This window comes from Equus asinus, chromosome 2 (assembly GCF_041296235.1).
Source record: "Equus asinus isolate D_3611 breed Donkey chromosome 2, EquAss-T2T_v2, whole genome shotgun sequence".
NCBI lineage: Eukaryota > Metazoa > Chordata > Mammalia > Perissodactyla > Equidae > Equus > Equus asinus.
In genome coordinates, this window is record NC_091791.1 from 28,013,475 (window position 1) to 28,038,023 (window position 24,549).

Here is a 24,549-nt window from a genome sequence, read left to right on the forward strand (position 1 = left end):
GTCCCCTTCTTCCCTCAAATCCAAAAACTCCAAAACCCTCGTTGAAATGTTTAATTAAAAAAATAGGGCAAGAGGAAGAAAGATTTATGGATAGAAATATAAATAACTCAGCTCTGGGGATCTTCCTCAGTCTCACTCCCATCCTAGGGCCTGCTTGGCCTTCACATTAGACACAGAAATATCAAAGTACTAGATCACACCCTCATCCCAGGGGCGATGCTTCTTGTCTGTCATAACTTCCTACCACCGTGGGGCACACATCCCATGGGGAAACCATGCAGGGAAGGCGTCCTAACCATTCTCCCAAACCTAAGCTGAGCCCCTCAGTGCCCTGGGGAAGAGAGAGCCTGGGGATCCTTCTTTTTATCCAACCCTTCATTGGCTCTTGGTCTTGGCTTTGACCTTGGGCATTAGGTAGGTTTGATGGAAGAAGCGGGCAAAGAGGATGAAATAGGTTATATACAAGACGCAGGACCAGAAGAGCTGTTCCGATGTGCTGTGGCATCCCGGATCCTGTCTCCAGATGTGATTCAGGATGCTAACAAAGGCTCCCATAAACATCTGCAGGATCTGCAGGCTGGTGATGAGCATGGGAAACCACCTGGGAGCTGTTACTTTGGCAGCCTTCAGAGTGTAGTAGGTGTACATGATGGCATGCACACCGTAGTTCATGGTCATGAACCAGGCGCCTGAAGACACTTTGTCCTTGTAGCCATAGCTCGTGTACAGCAGCACTGTGCTGTGGTGGTACCAGTGCACAAAGCTGAGCGGCCGCTTACGCAGGATGATGAAGGCCGTGTCTCCTGGGAAACAGGGAGTCATAGCTGGCATACCACCCAGTGTTGGGACCACCGTCGGCATTGGATTTGGGGGCATGGGGGAAATTCTCAGGACGGGGAGAGGCGTCTTTATGTCAGAGTTTGAACAGGGGCTTGGGTGAGAGGTGTTGTTAGGACCCAGGGGTGGGGAAGGGACTCTCCATGTGATGGGTGAGGGGTCCCTGAGGAGGGACGCAGTTGACTGGGCACCTGAGAAACAAAGCCTTGCCACTCACCAAGTTCAATGATCTTGCTGAAAAGAAAGAGGCAGGACCAGCATCTGACTACGGGATCTTGGATGTGGCTGGAGAAGCACACAGTTTGACCTAGGTTCCCCCTGAGTAGCAGGATCCCCATATGGCTCCATGTCCTCACTGCCCCCAGGATGCTGATATGGGACAGAGGAAAAAGGTGTAAGGGTCATCCCCAGATACCAATCCCCCCTCCCCCCTCAGCCTGGTCAGGTCACTGTCCCAAGCTCCGCCACCTCTCCACCCTTCCAGGGGAGATGGGTCACAGCTTCTGAGATCCTGAGCCCAATCTCGTAGATCCAACCAGTAATGGAGAGGAGAGGAGGGCTGGGAAAGGACCAGGGAATGCTGGAGGACAGGACTGAAAGGTGAGTTAGGAAATAGGGTTCTTGGGATGGGTAGGAGCATGGCGGGGGGCGGGGGGGAAGGATGAGGGAGATCGAAGTAGTTTGGGCGAGGAAATTTGGGAAGGAGGGGCTGGGGAAGTTGTTGGAAGGTCTTAGGAGAGGCTGTTAGATGCTGAGAGTATTAGAGGCTGGAGAAATTTGTTGGAAGTCCACAGACTTCATGAGCACGAGAGAGCAGAGACTGCCAGCTTGGAGCCTGGGGAAGAAGGAAAACAGGGTAACATGGGAGAAGGGTGGAAGCTGGGGAGGGGAGCTAGAGCTGAGAGGATGGGATAGGGAGTGAGTTAGGGGGCAGCTTGGAGAGCTGATGCAACTGAGGTTTCTAGAAAGCTTTTAGGGATAAAATGAGGGTCTCTAGCCTACAGGATAGGCGGGAAGTCGGGGGAGGAGTGTCTTACCTGAAGACTGCAAGGCAGAAGGACCAAAGGATGAGAGGCCCCCGCAGGCTGAAGCCCTTCCGTGCCTTCATGTAGTTCTGCCCCACAAAGATGAGCAGCAGGTAGATCAGAACTACGAGGAATGAGGCTGCCCTGGCAGGCAGAAGGCAGAGGGGATGGGCCCATGGGTGGGTGCCGGTTAGAGGAATCCCCACTCAACTCTCCAGGTGAGTGCTCTCGGTTGGAGTCCCACTCTACCGTTTACTAGCAGTGTGACACTGGAAAACCTACTTAGTTCTCTGAGCCTCAGTTTCCTTATCTGTAAAGGGGGAATAAGACTCCTCTCCTGACACTGTTAATATTTATAAAATACCTAGCACAGGCCAGGGACTACATCCAAGGTTTCTATGCTTATTGCTCTCTCAGTGGGGTTGGGAGTGGGTGACTTGGCTGCTGGCCCAGCCTAGAAGCAACCCACGCCCCGTGGGGTAAGAAGAATGTGGCAAAAGCTCTGCCTGCTTAGGTCACAAAGACAGCCCATGAACACCTCTGAGAAGCTTTAGGGCAAAGCCAGAGAGCCTGGGGAAATCCTCGAAGACCTCCCTGGCTTTGCCTCCTTCTCCACAGCAGGGACGGTGGAGCATTTGGGAAACATCGTGATAATTGTCAAGGGCAGGCTGTCCCTGGACGCCAGCACTGTGCAGGCGCGGCCACGAAGGACGGAGAAGAGTCGCTTCCAAGGTGGGTGGGAGAAGGAATTCAGATAACCCCCATTCCTCAGAGGCCAGTTCTCACTACATTCTTTCCCCTTGGTTTCCGTCTCCTCCCACATTCCTCAGCCCATCCTCTATTTCTGCCTTTTTCTCTTTCCCCCAGCTTTAATCTCTTTGAGGGGCCACACCACTTGCACCTTGGACAGCGGAGATGTGGAGCCAGTACAGGAGAGTCTGATACCTTTGCTCTCTAAGAAAATCATTGCAGGCGTTCAGCGCCTCCCCCCGCACCACCCCAACTAGCAGTCATCAGGGTCGGGCCCCTGGCACGGCCCTTCCCCTTCCGCCGGTCTCACCAGTACTCCTCCAAAAAGGGCCTCATGTCCCGGAACAGCTCAAAGCTGTAGGGCTGTAACACCTGCCCTGTTTCCTCTGACACATTCATGGCTGTGACCATTTCGTTCTGCAGACGTTGAGGTCGAGGGCTTCGGGAGCTGGGAAAGAGGTTAGAGGACCAAGGATACAGCGAACCTTGGGGCGGGACGGAACGAGCCAAGGATCAAGGAACTCCGCGGGAAACGGAGGAGCGTCGGATTCAGGCCGGCCGCTGCAGCTCAGCCCGCTTCCTCCGCGGCCGCCACTGGGGTATACAACGCGGAATTGCAAAGCGGCGGAGCCAGGCGGCGCGACGCCCCCTCCCTGCGCCCGGCGGGTATCCAATCTCGACCAAGACACGCCCCTGTCCCGCCCCTGGGCAGCAGCCCGCTCTCGGATTGCTCACCCTCAAGGGAGCCTCCCCTAGGCGCCTCGCAGGCTCCATCCCAAATACCGGTCGTAGGCCCTCGCCGCGCCCACTTTCCCATCCTTTTCGCTCCGAGCGCCTGCGCTCCCACCTGCTGGTTGGTTTAGCCCTTTTGGCCTTGCCACGTACCGGGACAGGCCCGTCTTCTTCTGGCCCTGCCAACTATAGCGTTTACTTCGGTTTGCATTAATCCCGACCTGAGGAAAGAGTAGAGGTGTCCTCAACCTCTGGAGCCCCCATCCAGAAACTGGGATGTCAGTTTCCCGCCTCCCTGAGACCCTAGGAAACCCAGGTCTGGAATGCGGATGAATCAGGCCCGGGAAGGGGCAGCAAAGAGCCTCTGTCGTAATTCCATCTGCCTCCTTCACGTTTGGTTGTGGGTGGGAGGGAGATGAATTTTAACAAATTTTATTGTTAGGGTTGTTGACGTTGATGTTTGGGGAGATGGTTGTTTAGGTTGTGGTTTCTTTACGGTTTTCTGAATTCCGGAACTGCTCCAGCCTGATACCTCATAATAAGCTTGGGGAGGAAATGGGCTCACCCTCTGGGCTTCTGGGATTACTGCCTTCAGGTTCCCTGGAGGCCTCCTGGGGTATGAGTGCCCTGCTTTTGTCTCCCCCAGGCTGTACTTGTCTAATCAAATCTACTTTTTCCTTGTCTGTGTACCCAGCCCCAAAGAAACAAATATTTTTTTCTATTTTATTTTTTATTGAGGTTATGATAGTTTACAAGCCTGTGAAATTCCAGTTGTGCATTATTATTTGTCAGTCGTATTGTAGGTGTGCCACTTCACCCTTGGTGCCCACCCCCCAACCCTCCTTCCCCCGGTAACCACTAATCTGTTCTCTTTGTCCATGTGTTTGTTTATCTTCCACATGTGAGAAAGATGAGAGGTTGTCTTTCTCTATCTAGCTTATTTCGCCTAACATAATACCCTCAAGTCCATCCATGTTGTTGTGAATGGGACGATTTTATCCTGTTTATGGCTGAGTAGTATTCTATTGTATATATATACCCCATATCTTCTTTTTTTTTAAAGATTTTTATTTTTATTTTTTTTCCTTTTTCTCCCCAGATCTCCCCAGTACATAGTTGTACATTCTTCGTTGTGGGTTCTCCTAGTTGTGGCATGTGGGACGCTGCCTCAGCGTGGTTTGACGATCAGTGCCATGTCCGCGCCCAGAATTCGAACCAATGAAACACTGGGCCGCCTGCAGCGGAGCGCCCGAACTTAACCACTCAGCCACCGGGCCAGCCCCACCCCATATCTTCTTGATCCAGTCATCAGTCAATGGGCACTTAGGTCGCTTCCATGTCTTAGCTATTGTGAAAAATGCTACGAAACAAACTTTTTAAAACTTTTAAGGCCTTACTTGTCTGTCGTTTATTCCTCTCCTAGGCTTTATGAAAGTGAGGGAGAAATACAAAGCTTGAAGGCAGTTTGAGATAACATGGAGATTTGCAAAACAAGTGCTAAGAGGAATACATATAAAATATTTAAAATGAAGATGTGGCTATTAATGGCTATGTGCAGCAAAGCCCACAGGCTCTGGAGCCAGAGGACCCAGGTGAGGATCCCAACTTCACTTCCGTGAACCTCAGTCCTTGTCCAGGGAAGGGTGGAGTGGACAGTCTTGTCCGTGCTATCTAAATGACTCTCAAGGGCATCCCTTTGTCTCTGTATTGCCTCACCTCTCACCGGGTTACCACAGCCACTCCGTTAGTCATGGTGATTGGTTGCACCACCTCCTTCTCTAATAGAGTGCTAGAATCAGAAAATAATTCTTTCCAAAGCTGGCTGATCATAAGATTCCTGAGCCCCAACCCCAGAGATTTTAACCCAGGAGGTGGCCCCAGACCATACTTTGAAAACCACCACTTTCTGTCCTCTAATCCAGAAGAGGGCTCTAAAACTTAAACTGGATCATGCTGCTTTCCTTCTTAAAACCCTTCAGCGGCTCTTGATTGCTCCATTCATAGCCTGACTCAGAAGGCGATCAGCACATGTTTGGTGGATGGATGAATAAATGAAAGAACGAATATTATAAGAAAAATAAGCGTCTAGGTGTTACGAGACCTGGATTCAAATCCCAGCTCCACCATTAAGCAGTCATGTGATTTCAGGCAAGTTACCTGATGTCTCTGAGACTCCCATTCTTCATGAGTAGAATGTAGATAGTCGTACTTGCCTGCCTACCTCACGAGGTTGGCGTCAGTATGAAAGTCAGATAGTGTCAATGAAAGTTTACAATGGTATTGTAAAGTAGACACATGGAAATGTTAGGGTGAATCACTTTGGGAGGTTTACAGATGCATACAGAATATGTATACTCAGTCCTTGTTTTCTCTTAAATGAAGATATTTTCCACTGTCTTTCCCTGTGAAGTTTAATGGCGAGGCTTGGGGAAGGGGTGGTGTTGGAAAAGGGGAAGGAGAAGAGAAATCTCTAGAAATTACTTCCTAGGGGAAACCTTCCCTGACCCTTGGACTTGGTCTGGTACCATATTATATAAGAATTGCTCTCGTAGCGTGCTATTTCCTTCTTTCAATGAGAGTTTACCATTACTCTGTTATTTTTATTATTTCTTGATGAGTGCCTATTTCCCCTACTAGTCCTTGAGCTCCATAAAGGCAGAGACTATATCTATTTTGCTCAACATCATTCTCGTAACACTGAGCTTATCGTAGGTCATCAGGTAATATCTGTTGCATGAATTATTGAATGGATGAAATCCTCAGCCTACAAATCTGGGCGACACTCTTTGCTTCTCCAGGACACAGCAAGCTTGTCTGGTCTTTTTATCTCTGGATCTCAGCTTTCTCCTCTGTAAAATGCGGACAGTATCCACCTCAGAAAGATGTTTATGAGGATCGAATGAAATCATATATATTAAAGAGCATTATACGATGTAAAGGATTGAGCAAACATCAGTAATTATTACCAGAAAAAGTGAATTTGTAGAAATTTCAACTTCTTTTTTAATGAAACTCAATTAAATTAAAATAAAGGAAAGTCATGATCTGGTGATTGGTTGCACCATAGTGTGAATGGACTTAACAATACTGAATTGAACACATAAAAATGGTTAAGATGGTAGATTTTATGTTATGTATATTTTACCATAATTTAAAAATTTTTTAAAGGACAGTCATGAAATGGGAATATAGTTTTATGTGGGACAGATAAAGAGTTAATGTGCATACTACACAAAAAGTTTATCCTTAGTCCTATCTCTGACCCTTGATAAGTGGCTAATGACACAGATAGGCTCATCTTATAGACTCCAGTGTCCCCGAATCTACCTCTGATTAGCTGCCAGAAAGGTGTTTCTAAAACACACATTAGCTCATGTCATTCCTTTTTAAAAACAAAAAAATCTTCCGGACAAAGGTCAAATTCCTGAGGTTAGTCCTGGCCCTTCCTTTCCAGCCAATGTCCCATCATCCCTCAGCCCCAGCATTCTACATTTTAGCTGTAATGGAAGAGTCACAACTCCATAACACAAGTACTATATTTTTAGGGTTTTCAACTCCCTTATCTCTCTATATATTGTTCCCTCTCCCCAGACATCTTTTTCTCACCTGGACAAATGTTAGTCATTGTTTGCTCCTAGCTCTAAAGTCACTTGCCCTGCCAAAGCCTAATCTGTTTCAGACAGGGACAACCCTTTTCTTCTTTGTCTTCCACCCACAGGACTTGACCCAAACTGCCTGCCAGTATTGTGTTTCTACCAGTGGAGTAAGACTAGTCATATATTTTCTTTACCACCCTGGCTCCACCACCTAGTCCCAAATGGTCATTTTTGTTAGGTCACTAATCCTTGAGGGAAGCACACAGCACTCAAAATATGTCTGTTGCTTTGACTCGAATAGGCACCTAAGAGGAAATATAAATAAACATATATATATATATATATATATATATATAAGACTCAACGCCCTTAGTAATTAGGGAAATGCAAATTAATGACTGTATATATACTATGGTCCCAATTAACAACCATTAAACTGAGTAGAAGTTAAATACCCAATGCTGGTCAAAGCTTTGGGAAACAGACACGTTCACACTTGGCTAGTAGACAGGTAAGCTGACATGATCCTTTCAAGAAGCATACTTAGGTAACACTTCGCAAGAGCCAGCTGGTATAGTTTGACTCAGTCCCTCACCTAGGAGTTTCAAAGCCAGTGAAATAAGCCAAAAGAAAAAAATTCTATAAGTAGTGAAATACTTATATCCGTGGGACTTAAAATAATAGAGACAATAGAAAGAATAAACAAGTGGGACTTCATCAGACTAAAGAACTTCTTCAAGGCAAGGGAAAACAGGGCTGGAACAAAAAAACAACCCACTAATTGGGAAAAAATATTTGCAAGTCATATATCTGACAAAAGGTTAATCTCCATAATATATAAAGAAATCACAGAACTCAACAAAAAAGATCAAACAACCCGATCAAAAAATGGGCAGGAGACGTGAACAGACATTTCTCCAAAGAAGATATACGGATGGCCAATAGGCACACGAAAAGATGTTCATCATCACTAATCATCAGGGAAATGCAAATCAAAACTACACCAAGATATCACCTTACACCCATTAGAATGGCAAAAATAACCAAAACAAAAAGTAAGAAATGTTGGAGAGGTTGTGGAGAAAAAGGAACCCTCATACACTGCTGGTGGGAATGCAAACTGATGCAGCCACCATGGAAAACAGTGTGGAGATTCCTCAAAAAATTAAAAATAGAAATACCATATGACCCAGCCATCCCTCTACTGGGTATCTATCCAAAGAACTTGAAGTCAGCAATTCCAAAAGCCCCATGCACCCCAATGCTCATTGCAGCATTATTTACAATAGCCAAGATGTGGAAGCAACCTAAGTGCCCATCAACAGATGATTGGATAAAAAAAGATGTGGTATATATATACACAATGGAATACTACTCAGCCGTAAAAGGGAAAAAAAATCATCCCATTCACAACATGGATGGACCTTGAGGGAATTATGTTAAGTGAAATAAGCCAGATGGAGAAAGACAATCTCTGCATGACTCCACTCATATGTGTAAATTAAACATGTAGACAAAGAGAACAGATCAGTGGTCACCGGGGAAATGGAGGGTGGGAGGTGGCCACAAAGGGTGAAGTGGTACACCTACAACACGACAGACAAACGATAATGTACAACCGAAATTTCACAAGGTTGTAAACTATCATAATCTCAATAAAAATTTAAAAAATTAAAAAATTAAAAAAAATGATAGAGAACTGGAAACATCCCACTAATGGATGATTAAATAGTTAAATTCTAACATTATGAAACACCTTGCAGCTACCAGAACATGGAGAAACATGAAACCGTGTTTGCAAAGTAATGTAAAAGAACAACAGTGTTTAAAACTGTATCTACCGGGGCCTGTCCGGTGGCGCAGCAGTTAAGTTCGCACGTTCCGCTTCGGCGGCCTGGGGTTCACTGGTTTCGATCCCGGGTGCGGACATGGCACCGCTTGGCACGCCATGCTGTGGTAGGTGTCCCACATATAAAAAAAAGTCGAGGAAGATGGGCACAGATGTTAGCTCAGGGCCAGGCTTCCTCAGCAAAAAGAGGAGGACTGGCAGCAGATGTTAGCTCAGGGCTAATCTTCCTCAAAAAAAACAAAAAAAGAAAAAGAAAAAGCACTAGCTTAGGAGTCTCCCAGACATGCTTCAGATCCCAGTTCCACTACTTATAAGCTCTGTGACCTTAATTGTTACTTCCAGACACAGTTTCCTCACCTGAAAAACGGTGATAATGCTTAAGACTAACGTATTCCTGTGAAGGGAGAGATGATGAAGTGAATGTACAAGGGAGTACTCACAAATGAGAGCAGTGACTATCCTTGTGGGAGAAATATCAGGCCTGGTCTAAAATTAAATCTGTCCCACTGGACAGTGAATAGCAGAGGTTCCGGCTGCATCTCCGGTGTGATTGGCCAAGGGGCATGTATGAGTTTATGGGGATATTGGGCATTCATGTGAGAGGGAATTAAAGTTTTGAAGATGTGCGATAGTAGTAGTCTTCATTAATTCAATCACTATCACCACCAACTGCGCATCAAGCACAGTTCTAGGCGCCCAGCAGTGAAGAGAACTAAGTCTAGCATGTATATCCGTACATAAGACCTCTGAGTGTACACCTTTTTGCCCTTGGGCTGCTGTTGCCCCCTTCTATCCCAGGGCACCCCGCACAGAGGTAGCTTTACGTCCGTGGCTGAGAAAGGGCACAGTGAACTTGTGGGGAAACACTCTTGGGAACTGGATAAGCCAGAGATTTTAGTCCCATTAACCTGTTGTGTCTTCTCTTCCCTCCAGAGTCCTCCCTCCATGGAGTTTGGCCTGCTCAGCGAGGCGGAGGCCCGCAGCCCGGCCCTCTCGCTGTCGGATGCCGGCACTCCCCACCCCGCCCTCCCAGAACACGGCTGCAAGGGCCAAGAGCACAGCGGTGAGCGCGCCCCCTTCTGGGCGTGGGGGAGATAACAGCTCAATCCTTGCTCAGGGTGGGACCCGGGAGCGGAAGCCCGGGTGCGAGCGAGCGGGCGGTGGAGGAGGTCCCCCAGCCAGAGAATCCGCGCAGGCCTGGGCGCCCTGTGACCTGGCCCGCACCCGGCCCCCAGACTCGGAGAAGGCTTCGGCTTCGCTGCCCGGCGGCTCCCCGGAAGACGGCTCGCTGAAGAAGAAACAGCGGCGGCAACGCACGCACTTCACCAGCCAGCAGCTGCAGGAGCTGGAGGCGACCTTCCAGAGGAACCGCTACCCCGACATGAGTACGCGCGAAGAGATCGCCGTGTGGACCAACCTCACCGAGGCCCGCGTGCGGGTACAGCCGTCCCAGACCTGCAACCCTCCCCCTCCCCCGAGCCTCCCTCTCGCGCGCCGCGCAGCGACTAGCTCCGGCACCAGCGGCCTGTGGTTCTGCTCTGCCTGCCCCATCCCCGGACCCAACACCCCACGCCCCGGGCCCCGGTCCACTGCCGCACACGCCCTTCTTTCCACCAACCTCCGAGCGCTGCTCTTGCTCCACGCTCTCACTCCAGGCCGTGCGTTTCTTCTACCCTGACGCTGTCTCTTGTTCTCCTCTTCACCCTTCCTTGACCCCATCCTGCTAGTCCCCTCCCCAGACCGCGTCGCCCCGGACTCAGCCCTGCCGCCCACTGCTTCTGTTCTCAGCTCCCTGACTCCGTGCACTCCTCGGGCTTCTCCACGACGCTCATTCCCGTCTCCAGCCACCACATCTGGTTGATCCTCAGGACGGCGCCGGCTTGAAGCCCCGTCTGGGCGACCCACCCACCGGCCGCGCTGCCCCGGTCCGGGTCCCCCGCTCGGCTCCGGGCCCTGACGGCCTTTCTCCCATGCCCGCAGGTGTGGTTCAAGAACCGGCGCGCCAAGTGGCGAAAGCGCGAGCGCAGCCAGCAGGCGGAGCTGTGCAAGGGCGGCTTCGCGGCGCCGCTCGGGGGGCTGGTGCCGCCCTACGAGGAGGTGTACCCCGGCTACTCGTACGGGAACTGGCCGCCCAAGGCGCTCGGCCCGCCGCTCGCAGCCAAGACCTTCCCGTTCGCCTTCAACTCGGTCAACGTGGGGCCTCTGGCTTCGCAGCCCGTCTTCTCGCCACCCAGCTCCATCGCCGCCTCCATGGTGCCGTCGGCTGCGGCCGCCCCGGGCACCGTGCCAGGTCCCGGGGCCCTGCAGGGCCTGGGCGGGGGCCCCCCGGGCTGGCTCCGGCGGCAGTGTCCTGCCCTTACGCCTCGGCCGCGGCAGCCGCAGCTGCAGCCGCCTCCTCCCCCTACGTATATCGGGACCCGTGTAACTCGAGTCTGGCCAGCCTGAGGCTCAAGGCCAAACAGCACGCCTCTTTCAGCTACCCCGCCGTGCCCGGGCCGCCCCCGGCCGCCAACCTCAGTCCGTGCCAGTACGCCGTAGAACGGCCTGTATGAGCTGCCCGGCCCGTGGATCCTCCTCGAGGGCGGGGCTAATAATTCACGGCCTCCCCGGCCTGGGGTCGTCTTGAGTGGCTTGCCCTCGCTCCGGGGTCTGAGAGGGGCGCTTGGCGCAGCTGGAGAGGGCGGCCGGCTCAGGAGAGAGCCTTCCCCCTCCCAGCCCTGAGGGGTGGACTGGGCCCTACACACGCTCCGCGCCCCTGGGACTAAGGCCAGGAACAGGGACCACTTCCCCGGGGGCCAACTCACCCTTGGCCCACCCCGCCTTCTCCAGACTCTCCCTCCCCCGTTTTCAAAGATGACTGAAATAAACGTGCGCGGACTGTCAAAGGCCTGATGATTCAGAGTTGCGGTTGAGCTCACCGCCGGCCCCCACGCCCCCCCCCCCCCACGCCTCCCACCCCCCACGCCCCATGTCTAAAGGAGAGCTGGGTGTACAGGAAAGAGGTGAAGGCCCAGGCTTCTAGGGCTTCAGTCCCTCTCAGTCGCTAACATCAGGATGGGGAAGCCTGGGGATTCCTGGAGCAGAGGGGCGCACGCGTGCGTGTATGTATGCATGGCTTGAGGATTAGCTACTCGGCCGGCGTTGGCCAAAGCTGGTGCTGCGGCGCCACCTCGTGGCCTCATGGAGAATAACTGGAAGGTCAGCTCTCGAACGCTTACTTGCAGGTGTCAATTCTGCAACCTAAGAAGCCTACGACATTAGATAAGTTACTCTGCCTTTCTGCACCTGTTTCTCACTGTTCCTGTGAGGGACTTGGGTCTCTAACAGCAATAAAATTCTGGATTGTAACGGACATTTATTAAGCGCCTACCAGGCCTAGGATTTTTATTGAGTGTTTGTGTGTGTGCCTCTCATCCTTCCACACACCCTCCTAGGCATCTCACCCACTACTCATCCCACTGCCAGCACCCCTCTCCCATCGCAGCAGTCCCCTTCTTCCCTCAAATCCAAAAACTCCAAAACCCTCGTTGAAATGTTTAATTAAAAAAATAGGGCAAGAGGAAGAAAGATTTATGGATAGAAATATAAATAACTCAGCTCTGGGGATCTTCCTCAGTCTCACTCCCATCCTAGGGCCTGCTTGGCCTTCACATTAGACACAGAAATATCAAAGTACTAGATCACACCCTCATCCCAGGGGCGATGCTTCTTGTCTGTCATAACTTCCTACCACCGTGGGGCACACATCCCATGGGGAAACCATGCAGGGAAGGCGTCCTAACCATTCTCCCAAACCTAAGCTGAGCCCCTCAGTGCCCTGGGGAAGAGAGAGCCTGGGGATCCTTCTTTTTATCCAACCCTTCATTGGCTCTTGGTCTTGGCTTTGACCTTGGGCATTAGGTAGGTTTGATGGAAGAAGCGGGCAAAGAGGATGAAATAGGTTATATACAAGACGCAGGACCAGAAGAGCTGTTCCGATGTGCTGTGGCATCCCGGATCCTGTCTCCAGATGTGATTCAGGATGCTAACAAAGGCTCCCATAAACATCTGCAGGATCTGCAGGCTGGTGATGAGCATGGGAAACCACCTGGGAGCTGTTACTTTGGCAGCCTTCAGAGTGTAGTAGGTGTACATGATGGCGTGCACACCGTAGTTCATGGTCATGAACCAGGCGCCTGAAGACACTTTGTCCTTGTAGCCATAGCTCGTGTACAGCAGCACTGTGCTGTGGTGGTACCAGTGCACAAAGCTGAGCGGCCGCTTACGCAGGATGATGAAGGCCGTGTCTCCTGGGAAACAGGGAGTCATAGCTGGCATACCACCCAGTGTTGGGACCACCGTCGGCATTGGATTTGGGGGCATGGGGGAAATTCTCAGGACGGGGAGAGGCGTCTTTATGTCAGAGTTTGAACAGGGGCTTGGGTGAGAGGTGTTGTTAGGACCCAGGGGTGGGGAAGGGACTCTCCATGTGATGGGTGAGGGGTCCCTGAGGAGGGACGCAGTTGACTGGGCACCTGAGAAACAAAGCCTTGCCACTCACCAAGTTCAATGATCTTGCTGAAAAGAAAGAGGCAGGACCAGCATCTGACTACGGGATCTTGGATGTGGCTGGAGAAGCACACAGTTTGACCTAGGTTCCCCCTGAGTAGCAGGATCCCCATATGGCTCCATGTCCTCACTGCCCCCAGGATGCTGATATGGGACAGAGGAAAAAGGTGTAAGGGTCATCCCCAGATACCAATCCCCCCTCCCCCCTCAGCCTGGTCAGGTCACTGTCCCAAGCTCCGCCACCTCTCCACCCTTCCAGGGGAGATGGGTCACAGCTTCTGAGATCCTGAGCCCAATCTCGTAGATCCAACCAGTAATGGAGAGGAGAGGAGGGCTGGGAAAGGACCAGGGAATGCTGGAGGACAGGACTGAAAGGTGAGTTAGGAAATAGGGTTCTTGGGATGGGTAGGAGCATGGCGGGGGGCGGGGGGGAAGGATGAGGGAGATCGAAGTAGTTTGGGCGAGGAAATTTGGGAAGGAGGGGCTGGGGAAGTTGTTGGAAGGTCTTAGGAGAGGCTGTTAGATGCTGAGAGTATTAGAGGCTGGAGAAATTTGTTGGAAGTCCACAGACTTCATGAGCACGAGAGAGCAGAGACTGCCAGCTTGGAGCCTGGGGAAGAAGGAAAACAGGGTAACATGGGAGAAGGGTGGAAGCTGGGGAGGGGAGCTAGAGCTGAGAGGATGGGATAGGGAGTGAGTTAGGGGGCAGCTTGGAGAGCTGATGCAACTGAGGTTTCTAGAAAGCTTTTAGGGATAAAATGAGGGTCTCTAGCCTACAGGATAGGCGGGAAGTCGGGGGAGGAGTGTCTTACCTGAAGACTGCAAGGCAGAAGGACCAAAGGATGAGAGGCCCCCGCAGGCTGAAGCCCTTCCGTGCCTTCATGTAGTTCTGCCCCACAAAGATGAGCAGCAGGTAGATCAGAACTACGAGGAATGAGGCTGCCCTGGCAGGCAGAAGGCAGAGGGGATGGGCCCATGGGTGGGTGCCGGTTAGAGGAATCCCCACTCAACTCTCCAGGTGAGTGCTCTCGGTTGGAGTCCCACTCTACCGTTTACTAGCAGTGTGACACTGGAAAACCTACTTAGTTCTCTGAGCCTCAGTTTCCTTATCTGTAAAGGGGGAATAAGACTCCTCTCCTGACACTGTTAATATTTATAAAATACCTAGCACAGGCCAGGGACTACATCCAAGGTTTCTATGCTTATTGCTCTCTCAGTGGGGTTGGGAGTGGGTGACTTGGCTGCTGGCCCAGCCTAGAAGCAACCCACGCCCCGTGGGGTAAGAAGAATGTGGCAAAAGCTCTGCCTGCTTAGGTCACAAAGACAGCCCATGAACACCTCTGAGAAGCTTTAGGGCAAAGCCAGAGAGCCTGGGGAAATCCTCGAAGACCTCCCTGGCTTTGCCTCCTTCTCCACAGCAGGGACGGTGGAGCATTTGGGAAACATCGTGATAATTGTCAAGGGCAGGCTGTCCCTGGACGCCAGCACTGTGCAGGCGCGGCCACGAAGGACGGAGAAGAGTCGCTTCCAAGGTGGGTGGGAGAAGGAATTCAGATAACCCCCATTCCTCAGAGGCCAGTTCTCACTACATTCTTTCCCCTTGGTTTCCGTCTCCTCCCACATTCCTCAGCCCATCCTCTATTTCTGCCTTTTTCTCTTTCCCCCAGCTTTAATCTCTTTGAGGGGCCACACCACTTGCACCTTGGACAGCGGAGATGTGGAGCCAGTACAGGAGAGTCTGATACCTTTGCTCTCTAAGAAAATCATTGCAGGCGTTCAGCGCCTCCCCCCGCACCACCCCAACTAGCAGTCATCAGGGTCGGGCCCCTGGCACGGCCCTTCCCCTTCCGCCGGTCTCACCAGTACTCCTCCAAAAAGGGCCTCATGTCCCGGAACAGCTCAAAGCTGTAGGGCTGTAACACCTGCCCTGTTTCCTCTGACACATTCATGGCTGTGACCATTTCGTTCTGCAGACGTTGAGGTCGAGGGCTTCGGGAGCTGGGAAAGAGGTTAGAGGACCAAGGATACAGCGAACCTTGGGGCGGGACGGAACGAGCCAAGGATCAAGGAACTCCGCGGGAAACGGAGGAGCGTCGGATTCAGGCCGGCCGCTGCAGCTCAGCCCGCTTCCTCCGCGGCCGCCACTGGGGTATACAACGCGGAATTGCAAAGCGGCGGAGCCAGGCGGCGCGACGCCCCCTCCCTGCGCCCGGCGGGTATCCAATCTCGACCAAGACACGCCCCTGTCCCGCCCCTGGGCAGCAGCCCGCTCTCGGATTGCTCACCCTCAAGGGAGCCTCCCCTAGGCGCCTCGCAGGCTCCATCCCAAATACCGGTCGTAGGCCCTCGCCGCGCCCACTTTCCCATCCTTTTCGCTCCGAGCGCCTGCGCTCCCACCTGCTGGTTGGTTTAGCCCTTTTGGCCTTGCCACGTACCGGGACAGGCCCGTCTTCTTCTGGCCCTGCCAACTATAGCGTTTACTTCGGTTTGCATTAATCCCGACCTGAGGAAAGAGTAGAGGTGTCCTCAACCTCTGGAGCCCCCATCCAGAAACTGGGATGTCAGTTTCCCGCCTCCCTGAGACCCTAGGAAACCCAGGTCTGGAATGCGGATGAATCAGGCCCGGGAAGGGGCAGCAAAGAGCCTCTGTCGTAATTCCATCTGCCTCCTTCACGTTTGGTTGTGGGTGGGAGGGAGATGAATTTTAACAAATTTTATTGTTAGGGTTGTTGACGTTGATGTTTGGGGAGATGGTTGTTTAGGTTGTGGTTTCTTTACGGTTTTCTGAATTCCGGAACTGCTCCAGCCTGATACCTCATAATAAGCTTGGGGAGGAAATGGGCTCACCCTCTGGGCTTCTGGGATTACTGCCTTCAGGTTCCCTGGAGGCCTCCTGGGGTATGAGTGCCCTGCTTTTGTCTCCCCCAGGCTGTACTTGTCTAATCAAATCTACTTTTTCCTTGTCTGTGTACCCAGCCCCAAAGAAACAAATATTTTTTTCTATTTTATTTTTTATTGAGGTTATGATAGTTTACAAGCCTGTGAAATTCCAGTTGTGCATTATTATTTGTCAGTCGTATTGTAGGTGTGCCACTTCACCCTTGGTGCCCACCCCCCAACCCTCCTTCCCCCGGTAACCACTAATCTGTTCTCTTTGTCCATGTGTTTGTTTATCTTCCACATGTGAGAAAGATGAGAGGTTGTCTTTCTCTATCTAGCTTATTTCGCCTAACATAATACCCTCAAGTCCATCCATGTTGTTGTGAATGGGACGATTTTATCCTGTTTATGGCTGAGTAGTATTCTATTGTATATATATACCCCATATCTTCTTTTTTTTTAAAGATTTTTATTTTTATTTTTTTTCCTTTTTCTCCCCAGATCTCCCCAGTACATAGTTGTACATTCTTCGTTGTGGGTTCTCCTAGTTGTGGCATGTGGGACGCTGCCTCAGCGTGGTTTGACGATCAGTGCCATGTCCGCGCCCAGAATTCGAACCAATGAAACACTGGGCCGCCTGCAGCGGAGCGCCCGAACTTAACCACTCAGCCACCGGGCCAGCCCCACCCCATATCTTCTTGATCCAGTCATCAGTCAATGGGCACTTAGGTCGCTTCCATGTCTTAGCTATTGTGAAAAATGCTACGAAACAAACTTTTTAAAACTTTTAAGGCCTTACTTGTCTGTCGTTTATTCCTCTCCTAGGCTTTATGAAAGTGAGGGAGAAATACAAAGCTTGAAGGCAGTTTGAGATAACATGGAGATTTGCAAAACAAGTGCTAAGAGGAATACATATAAAATATTTAAAATGAAGATGTGGCTATTAATGGCTATGTGCAGCAAAGCCCACAGGCTCTGGAGCCAGAGGACCCAGGTGAGGATCCCAACTTCACTTCCGTGAACCTCAGTCCTTGTCCAGGGAAGGGTGGAGTGGACAGTCTTGTCCGTGCTATCTAAATGACTCTCAAGGGCATCCCTTTGTCTCTGTATTGCCTCACCTCTCACCGGGTTACCACAGCCACTCCGTTAGTCATGGTGATTGGTTGCACCACCTCCTTCTCTAATAGAGTGCTAGAATCAGAAAATAATTCTTTCCAAAGCTGGCTGATCATAAGATTCCTGAGCCCCAACCCCAGAGATTTTAACCCAGGAGGTGGCCCCAGACCATACTTTGAAAACCACCACTTTCTGTCCTCTAATCCAGAAGAGGGCTCTAAAACTTAAACTGGATCATGCTGCTTTCCTTCTTAAAACCCTTCAGCGGCTCTTGATTGCTCCATTCATAGCCTGACTCAGAAGGCGATCAGCACATGTTTGGTGGATGGATGAATAAATGAAAGAACGAATATTATAAGAAAAATAAGCGTCTAGGTGTTACGAGACCTGGATTCAAATCCCAGCTCCACCATTAAGCAGTCATGTGATTTCAGGCAAGTTACCTGATGTCTCTGAGACTCCCATTCTTCATGAGTAGAATGTAGATAGTCGTACTTGCCTGCCTACCTCACGAGGTTGGCGTCAGTATGAAAGTCAGATAGTGTCAATGAAAGTTTACAATGGTATTGTAAAGTAGACACATGGAAATGTTAGGGTGAATCACTTTGGGAGGTTTACAGATGCATACAGAATATGTATACTCAGTCCTTGTTTTCTCTTAAATGAAGATATTTTCCACTGTCTTTCCCTGTGAAGTTTAATGGCGAGGCTTGGGGAAGGGGTGGTGTTGGAAAAGGGGAAGGAGAAGAGAAATCTCTAGAAATTACTTCCTAGGGGAAACCTTCCCTGACCCTTGGACTTGGTCTGGTACCATATTATATAAGAATTGCTCTCGTAGCGTGCTATTTCCTTCTTTCAATGAGAGTTTACCATTACTCTGTTATTTTTATTATTTCTTGATGAGTGCCTATTTCCCCTACTAGTCCTTGAGCTCCATAAAGGCAGAGACTATATCTATTTTGCTCAACATCATTCTCGTAACACTGAGCTTATCGTAGGTCATCAGGTAATATCTGTTGCATGAATTATTGAATGGATGAAATCCTCAGCCTACAAATCTGGGCGACACTCTTTGCTTCTCCAGGACACAGCAAGCTTGTCTGGTCTTTTTATCTCTGGATCTCAGCTTTCTCCTCTGTAAAATGCGGACAGTATCCACCTCAGAAAGATGTTTATGAGGATCGAATGAAATCATATATATTAAAGAGCATTATACGATGTAAAGGATTGAGCAAACATCAGTAATTATTACCAGAAAAAGTGAATTTGTAGAAATTTCAACTTCTTTTTTAATGAAACTCAATTAAATTAAAATAAAGGAAAGTCATGATCTGGTGATTGGTTGCACCATAGTGTGAATGGACTTAACAATACTGAATTGAACACATAAAAATGGTTAAGATGGTAGATTTTATGTTATGTATATTTTACCATAATTTAAAAATTTTTTAAAGGACAGTCATGAAATGGGAATATAGTTTTATGTGGGACAGATAAAGAGTTAATGTGCATACTACACAAAAAGTTTATCCTTAGTCCTATCTCTGACCCTTGATAAGTGGCTAATGACACAGATAGGCTCATCTTATAGACTCCAGTGTCCCCGAATCTACCTCTGATTAGCTGCCAGAAAGGTGTTTCTAAAACACACATTAGCTCATGTCATTCCTTTTTAAAAACAAAAAAATCTTCCGGACAAAGGTCAAATTCCTGAGGTTAGTCCTGGCCCTTCCTTTCCAGCCAATGTCCCATCATCCCTCAGCCCCAGCATTCTACATTTTAGCTGTAATGGAAGAGTCACAACTCCATAACACAAGTACTATATTTTTAGGGTTTTCAACTCCCTTATCTCTCTATATATTGTTCCCTCTCCCCAGACATCTTTTTCTCACCTGGACAAATGTTAGTCATTGTTTGCTCCTAGCTCTAAAGTCACTTGCCCTGCCAAAGCCTAATCTGTTTCAGACAGGGACAACCCTTTTCTTCTTTGTCTTCCACCCACAGGACTTGACCCAAACTGCCTGCCAGTATTGTGTTTCTACCAGTGGAGTAAGACTAGTCATATATTTTCTTTACCACCCTGGCTCCACCACCTAGTCCCAAATGGTCATTTTTGTTAGGTCACTAATCCTTGAGGGAAGCACACAGCACTCAAAATATGTCTGTTGCTTTGACTCGAATAGGCACCTAAGAGGAAATATAAATAAACATATATATATATATATATATATATATATATAAGACTCAACGCCCTTAGTAATTAGGGAAATGCAAATTAATGACTGTATATATACTATGGTCCCAATTAACAACCATTAAACTGAGTAGAAGTTAAATACCCAATGCTGGTCAAAGCTTTGGGAAACAGACACGTTCACACTTGGCTAGTAGACAGGTAAGCTGACATGATCCTTTCAAGAAGCATACTTAGGTAACACTTCGCAAGAGCCAGCTGGTATAGTTTGACTCAGTCCCTCACCTAGGAGTTTCAAAGCCAGTGAAATAAGCCAAAAGAAAAAAATTCTATAAGTAGTGAAATACTTATATCCGTGGGACTTAAAATAATAGAGACAATAGAAAGAATAAACAAGTGGGACTTCATCAGACTAAAGAACTTCTTCAAGGCAAGGGAAAACAGGGCTGGAACAAAAAAACAACCCACTAATTGGGAAAAAATATTTGCAAGTCATATATCTGACAAAAGGTTAATCTCCATAATATATAAAGAAATCACAGAACTCAACAAAAAAGATCAAACAACCCGATCAAAAAATGGGCAGGAGACGTGAACAGACATTTCTCCAAAGAAGATATACGGATGGCCAATAGGCACACGAAAAGATGTTCATCATCACTAATCATCAGGGAAATGCAAATCAAAACTACACCAAGATATCACCTTACACCCATTAGAATGGCAAAAATAACCAAAACAAAAAGTAAGAAATGTTGGAGAGGTTGTGGAGAAAAAGGAACCCTCATACACTGCTGGTGGGAATGCAAACTGATGCAGCCACCATGGAAAACAGTGTGGAGATTCCTCAAAAAATTAAAAATAGAAATACCATATGACCCAGCCATCCCTCTACTGGGTATCTATCCAAAGAACTTGAAGTCAGCAATTCCAAAAGCCCCATGCACCCCAATGCTCATTGCAGCATTATTTACAATAGCCAAGATGTGGAAGCAACCTAAGTGCCCATCAACAGATGATTGGATAAAAAAAGATGTGGTATATATATACACAATGGAATACTACTCAGCCGTAAAAGGGAAAAAAAATCATCCCATTCACAACATGGATGGACCTTGAGGGAATTATGTTAAGTGAAATAAGCCAGATGGAGAAAGACAATCTCTGCATGACTCCACTCATATGTGTAAATTAAACATGTAGACAAAGAGAACAGATCAGTGGTCACCGGGGAAATGGAGGGTGGGAGGTGGCCACAAAGGGTGAAGTGGTACACCTACAACACGACAGACAAACGATAATGTACAACCGAAATTTCACAAGGTTGTAAACTATCATAATCTCAATAAAAATTTAAAAAATTAAAAAATTAAAAAAAATGATAGAGAACTGGAAACATCCCACTAATGGATGATTAAATAGTTAAATTCTAACATTATGAAACACCTTGCAGCTACCAGAACATGGAGAAACATGAAACCGTGTTTGCAAAGTAATGTAAAAGAACAACAGTGTTTAAAACTGTATCTACCGGGGCCTGTCCGGTGGCGCAGCAGTTAAGTTCGCACGTTCCGCTTCGGCGGCCTGGGGTTCACTGGTTTCGATCCCGGGTGCGGACATGGCACCGCTTGGCACGCCATGCTGTGGTAGGTGTCCCACATATAAAAAAAAGTCGAGGAAGATGGGCACAGATGTTAGCTCAGGGCCAGGCTTCCTCAGCAAAAAGAGGAGGACTGGCAGCAGATGTTAGCTCAGGGCTAATCTTCCTCAAAAAAAACAAAAAAAGAAAAAGAAAAAGCACTAGCTTAGGAGTCTCCCAGACATGCTTCAGATCCCAGTTCCACTACTTATAAGCTCTGTGACCTTAATTGTTACTTCCAGACACAGTTTCCTCACCTGAAAAACGGTGATAATGCTTAAGACTAACGTATTCCTGTGAAGGGAGAGATGATGAAGTGAATGTACAAGGGAGTACTCACAAATGAGAGCAGTGACTATCCTTGTGGGAGAAATATCAGGCCTGGTCTAAAATTAAATCTGTCCCACTGGACAGTGAATAGCAGAGGTTCCGGCTGCATCTCCGGTGTGATTGGCCAAGGGGCATGTATGAGTTTATGGGGATATTGGGCATTCATGTGAGAGGGAATTAAAGTTTTGAAGATGTGCGATAGTAGTAGTCTTCATTAATTCAATCACTATCACCACCAACTGCGCATCAAGCACAGTTCTAGGCGCCCAGCAGTGAAGAGAACTAAGTCTAGCATGTATATCCGTACATAAGACCTCTGAGTGTACACCTTTTTGCCCTTGGGCTGCTGTTGCCCCCTTCTATCCCAGGGCACCCCGCACAGAGGTAGCTTTACGTCCGTGGCTGAGAAAGGGCACAGTGAACTTGTGGGGAAACACTCTTGGGAACTGGATAAGCCAGAGATTTTAGTCCCATTAACCTGTTGTGTCTTCTCTTCCCTCCAGAGTCCTCCCTCCATGGAGTTTGGCCTGCTCAGCGAGGCGGAGGCCCGCAGCCCGGCCCTCTCGCTGTCGGATGCCGGCACTCCCCACCCCGCCCTCCCAGAACACGGCTGCAAGGGCCAAGAGCACAGCGGTGAGCGCGCCCCCTTCTGGGCGTGGGGGAGATAACAGCTCAATCCTTGCTCAGGGTGGGACCCGGGAGCGGAAGCCCGGGTGCGAGCGAGCGGGCGGTGGAGGAGGTCCCCCAGCCAGAGAATCCGCGCAGGCCTGGGCGCCCTGTGACCTGGCCCGCACCCGGCCCCCAGACTCGGAGAAGGCTTCGGCTTCGCTGCCCGGCGGCTCCCCGGAAGACGGCTCGCTGAAGAAGAAACAGCGGCGGCAACGCACGCACTTCACCAGCCAGCAGCTGCAGGAGCTGGAGGCGACCTTCCAGAGGAACCGCTACCCCGACATGAGTACGCGCGAAGAGATCGCCGTGTGGACCAACCTCACCGAGGCCCGCGTGCGGGTACAGCCGTCCCAGACCTGCAACCCTCCCCCTCCCCCGAGCCTCCCTCTCGCGCGCCGCGCAGCGACTAGCTCCGGCACCAGCGGCCTGTGGTTCTGCTCTGCCTGCCCCATCCCCGGACCCAACACCCCACGCCCCGGGCCCCGGTCCACTGCCGCACACGCCCTTCTTTCCACCAACCTCCGAGCGCTGCTCTTGCTCCACGCTCTCACTCCAGGCCGTGCGTTTCTTCTACCCTGACGCTGTCTCTTGTTCTCCTCTTCACCCTTCCTTGACCCCATCCTGCTAGTCCCCTCCCCAGACCGCGTCGCCCCGGACTCAGCCCTGCCGCCCACTGCTTCTGTTCTCAGCTCCCTGACTCCGTGCACTCCTCGGGCTTCTCCACGACGCTCATTCCCGTCTCCAGCCACCACATCTGGTTGATCCTCAGGACGGCGCCGGCTTGAAGCCCCGTCTGGGCGACCCACCCACCGGCCGCGCTGCCCCGGTCCGGGTCCCCCGCTCGGCTCCGGGCCCTGACGGCCTTTCTCCCATGCCCGCAGGTGTGGTTCAAGAACCGGCGCGCCAAGTGGCGAAAGCGCGAGCGCAGCCAGCAGGCGGAGCTGTGCAAGGGCGGCTTCGCGGCGCCGCTCGGGGGGCTGGTGCCGCCCTACGAGGAGGTGTACCCCGGCTACTCGTACGGGAACTGGCCGCCCAAGGCGCTCGGCCCGCCGCTCGCAGCCAAGACCTTCCCGTTCGCCTTCAACTCGGTCAACGTGGGGCCTCTGGCTTCGCAGCCCGTCTTCTCGCCACCCAGCTCCATCGCCGCCTCCATGGTGCCGTCGGCTGCGGCCGCCCCGGGCACCGTGCCAGGTCCCGGGGCCCTGCAGGGCCTGGGCGGGGGCCCCCCGGGCTGGCTCCGGCGGCAGTGTCCTGCCCTTACGCCTCGGCCGCGGCAGCCGCAGCTGCAGCCGCCTCCTCCCCCTACGTATATCGGGACCCGTGTAACTCGAGTCTGGCCAGCCTGAGGCTCAAGGCCAAACAGCACGCCTCTTTCAGCTACCCCGCCGTGCCCGGGCCGCCCCCGGCCGCCAACCTCAGTCCGTGCCAGTACGCCGTAGAACGGCCTGTATGAGCTGCCCGGCCCGTGGATCCTCCTCGAGGGCGGGGCTAATAATTCACGGCCTCCCCGGCCTGGGGTCGTCTTGAGTGGCTTGCCCTCGCTCCGGGGTCTGAGAGGGGCGCTTGGCGCAGCTGGAGAGGGCGGCCGGCTCAGGAGAGAGCCTTCCCCCTCCCAGCCCTGAGGGGTGGACTGGGCCCTACACACGCTCCGCGCCCCTGGGACTAAGGCCAGGAACAGGGACCACTTCCCCGGGGGCCAACTCACCCTTGGCCCACCCCGCCTTCTCCAGACTCTCCCTCCCCCGTTTTCAAAGATGACTGAAATAAACGTGCGCGGACTGTCAAAGGCCTGATGATTCAGAGTTGCGGTTGAGCTCACCGCCGGCCCCCACGCCCCCCCCCCCCCACGCCTCCCACCCCCCACGCCCCATGTCTAAAGGAGAGCTGGGTGTACAGGAAAGAGGTGAAGGCCCAGGCTTCTAGGGCTTCAGTCCCTCTCAGTCGCTAACATCAGGATGGGGAAGCCTGGGGATTCCTGGAGCAGAGGGGCGCACGCGTGCGTGTATGTATGCATGGCTTGAGGATTAGCTACTCGGCCGGCGTTGGCCAAAGCTGGTGCTGCGGCGCCACCTCGTGGCCTCATGGAGAATAACTGGAAGGTCAGCTCTCGAACGCTTACTTGCAGGTGTCAATTCTGCAACCTAAGAAGCCTACGACATTAGATAAGTTACTCTGCCTTTCTGCACCTGTTTCTCACTGTTCCTGTGAGGGACTTGGGTCTCTAACAGCAATAAAATTCTGGATTGTAACGGACATTTATTAAGCGCCTACCAGGCCTAGGATTTTTATTGAGTGTTTGTGTGTGTGCCTCTCATCCTTCCACACACCCTCCTAGGCATCTCACCCACTACTCATCCCACTGCCAGCACCCCTCTCCCATCGCA

The 24,549-nt window shown here is 50.8% G+C and overlaps 2 protein-coding genes and 2 pseudogenes across 6 annotated transcripts; 2 read left to right on the forward strand and 2 right to left on the reverse strand.

The window, feature by feature from the left end:
• Nucleotides 1–36: 36 nt before the first annotated feature.
• Nucleotides 37–3,441, reverse strand: LOC123275671 (very long chain fatty acid elongase 3-like). 3 transcript variants are annotated; one of them, XM_070484594.1, is made up of 4 exons: nt 2,923–3,441; nt 1,875–2,006; nt 1,055–1,206; nt 37–803 (listed from the first exon to the last, which is right to left on the reverse strand). In XM_070484594.1, the coding sequence occupies exons 1-4, from the start codon at nt 3,021–3,023 to the stop codon at nt 376–378; spliced, it is 813 nt and encodes a 270-aa protein (XP_070340695.1). In that variant the 5' UTR covers nt 3,024–3,441; the 3' UTR covers nt 37–375. The 3 variants fall into 3 exon arrangements, with proteins under 3 accessions (XP_070340695.1, XP_070340698.1, XP_070340705.1); XM_070484597.1 differs by having other exon boundaries at nt 1,875–1,951; nt 2,923–3,283; XM_070484604.1 differs by having other exon boundaries at nt 3,098–3,231.
• Nucleotides 3,442–9,622: 6,181 nt separating this feature from the next.
• Nucleotides 9,623–12,129, forward strand: LOC139040172 (pituitary homeobox 3-like; annotated as a pseudogene).
• Nucleotides 12,130–12,311: 182 nt separating this feature from the next.
• Nucleotides 12,312–23,049, reverse strand: LOC139039711 (very long chain fatty acid elongase 3-like). Of its 3 annotated transcripts, XM_070484533.1 has the most exons (5): nt 22,685–23,049; nt 15,198–15,840; nt 14,150–14,281; nt 13,330–13,481; nt 12,312–13,078 (listed from the first exon to the last, which is right to left on the reverse strand). In XM_070484533.1, the coding sequence occupies exons 2-5, from the start codon at nt 15,296–15,298 to the stop codon at nt 12,651–12,653; spliced, it is 813 nt and encodes a 270-aa protein (XP_070340634.1). In that variant the 5' UTR covers nt 15,299–15,840; nt 22,685–23,049; the 3' UTR covers nt 12,312–12,650. The 3 variants fall into 3 exon arrangements, with proteins under 3 accessions (XP_070340634.1, XP_070340641.1, XP_070340638.1); XM_070484540.1 differs by lacking the exon at nt 22,685–23,049 and having other exon boundaries at nt 15,373–15,506; XM_070484537.1 differs by lacking the exon at nt 22,685–23,049 and having other exon boundaries at nt 14,150–14,226; nt 15,198–15,505.
• LOC139040173 (pituitary homeobox 3-like) lies at nt 21,900–24,406 on the forward strand (annotated as a pseudogene).
• The last annotated feature ends 143 nt before the right edge of the window (nt 24,407–24,549 follow it).

Excerpts from the sequence above, each read along its gene's own strand:
- LOC123275671 (XM_070484594.1), bottom strand. The coding sequence starts at position 3,023 with ATGGTCACAGCCATGAATGTGTCAGAGGAAACAGGGCAGGTGTTACAG. Across the intron at positions 2,007-2,922 it reads CCCTTTTTGGAGGAGTACTG|GGCAGCCTCATTCCTCGTAG; the intron begins GTGAGACCGGCG and ends TCTGCCTGCCAG. Across the intron at positions 804-1,054 it reads CAGCAAGATCATTGAACTTG|GAGACACGGCCTTCATCATC; the intron begins GTGAGTGGCAAG and ends CCTGTTTCCCAG.
- LOC139039711 (XM_070484533.1), bottom strand. The coding sequence starts at position 15,298 with ATGGTCACAGCCATGAATGTGTCAGAGGAAACAGGGCAGGTGTTACAG. Across the intron at positions 13,482-14,149 it reads TTCTGCCTTGCAGTCTTCAG|CATCCTGGGGGCAGTGAGGA; the intron begins GTAAGACACTCC and ends GTCCCATATCAG. Across the intron at positions 13,079-13,329 it reads CAGCAAGATCATTGAACTTG|GAGACACGGCCTTCATCATC; the intron begins GTGAGTGGCAAG and ends CCTGTTTCCCAG.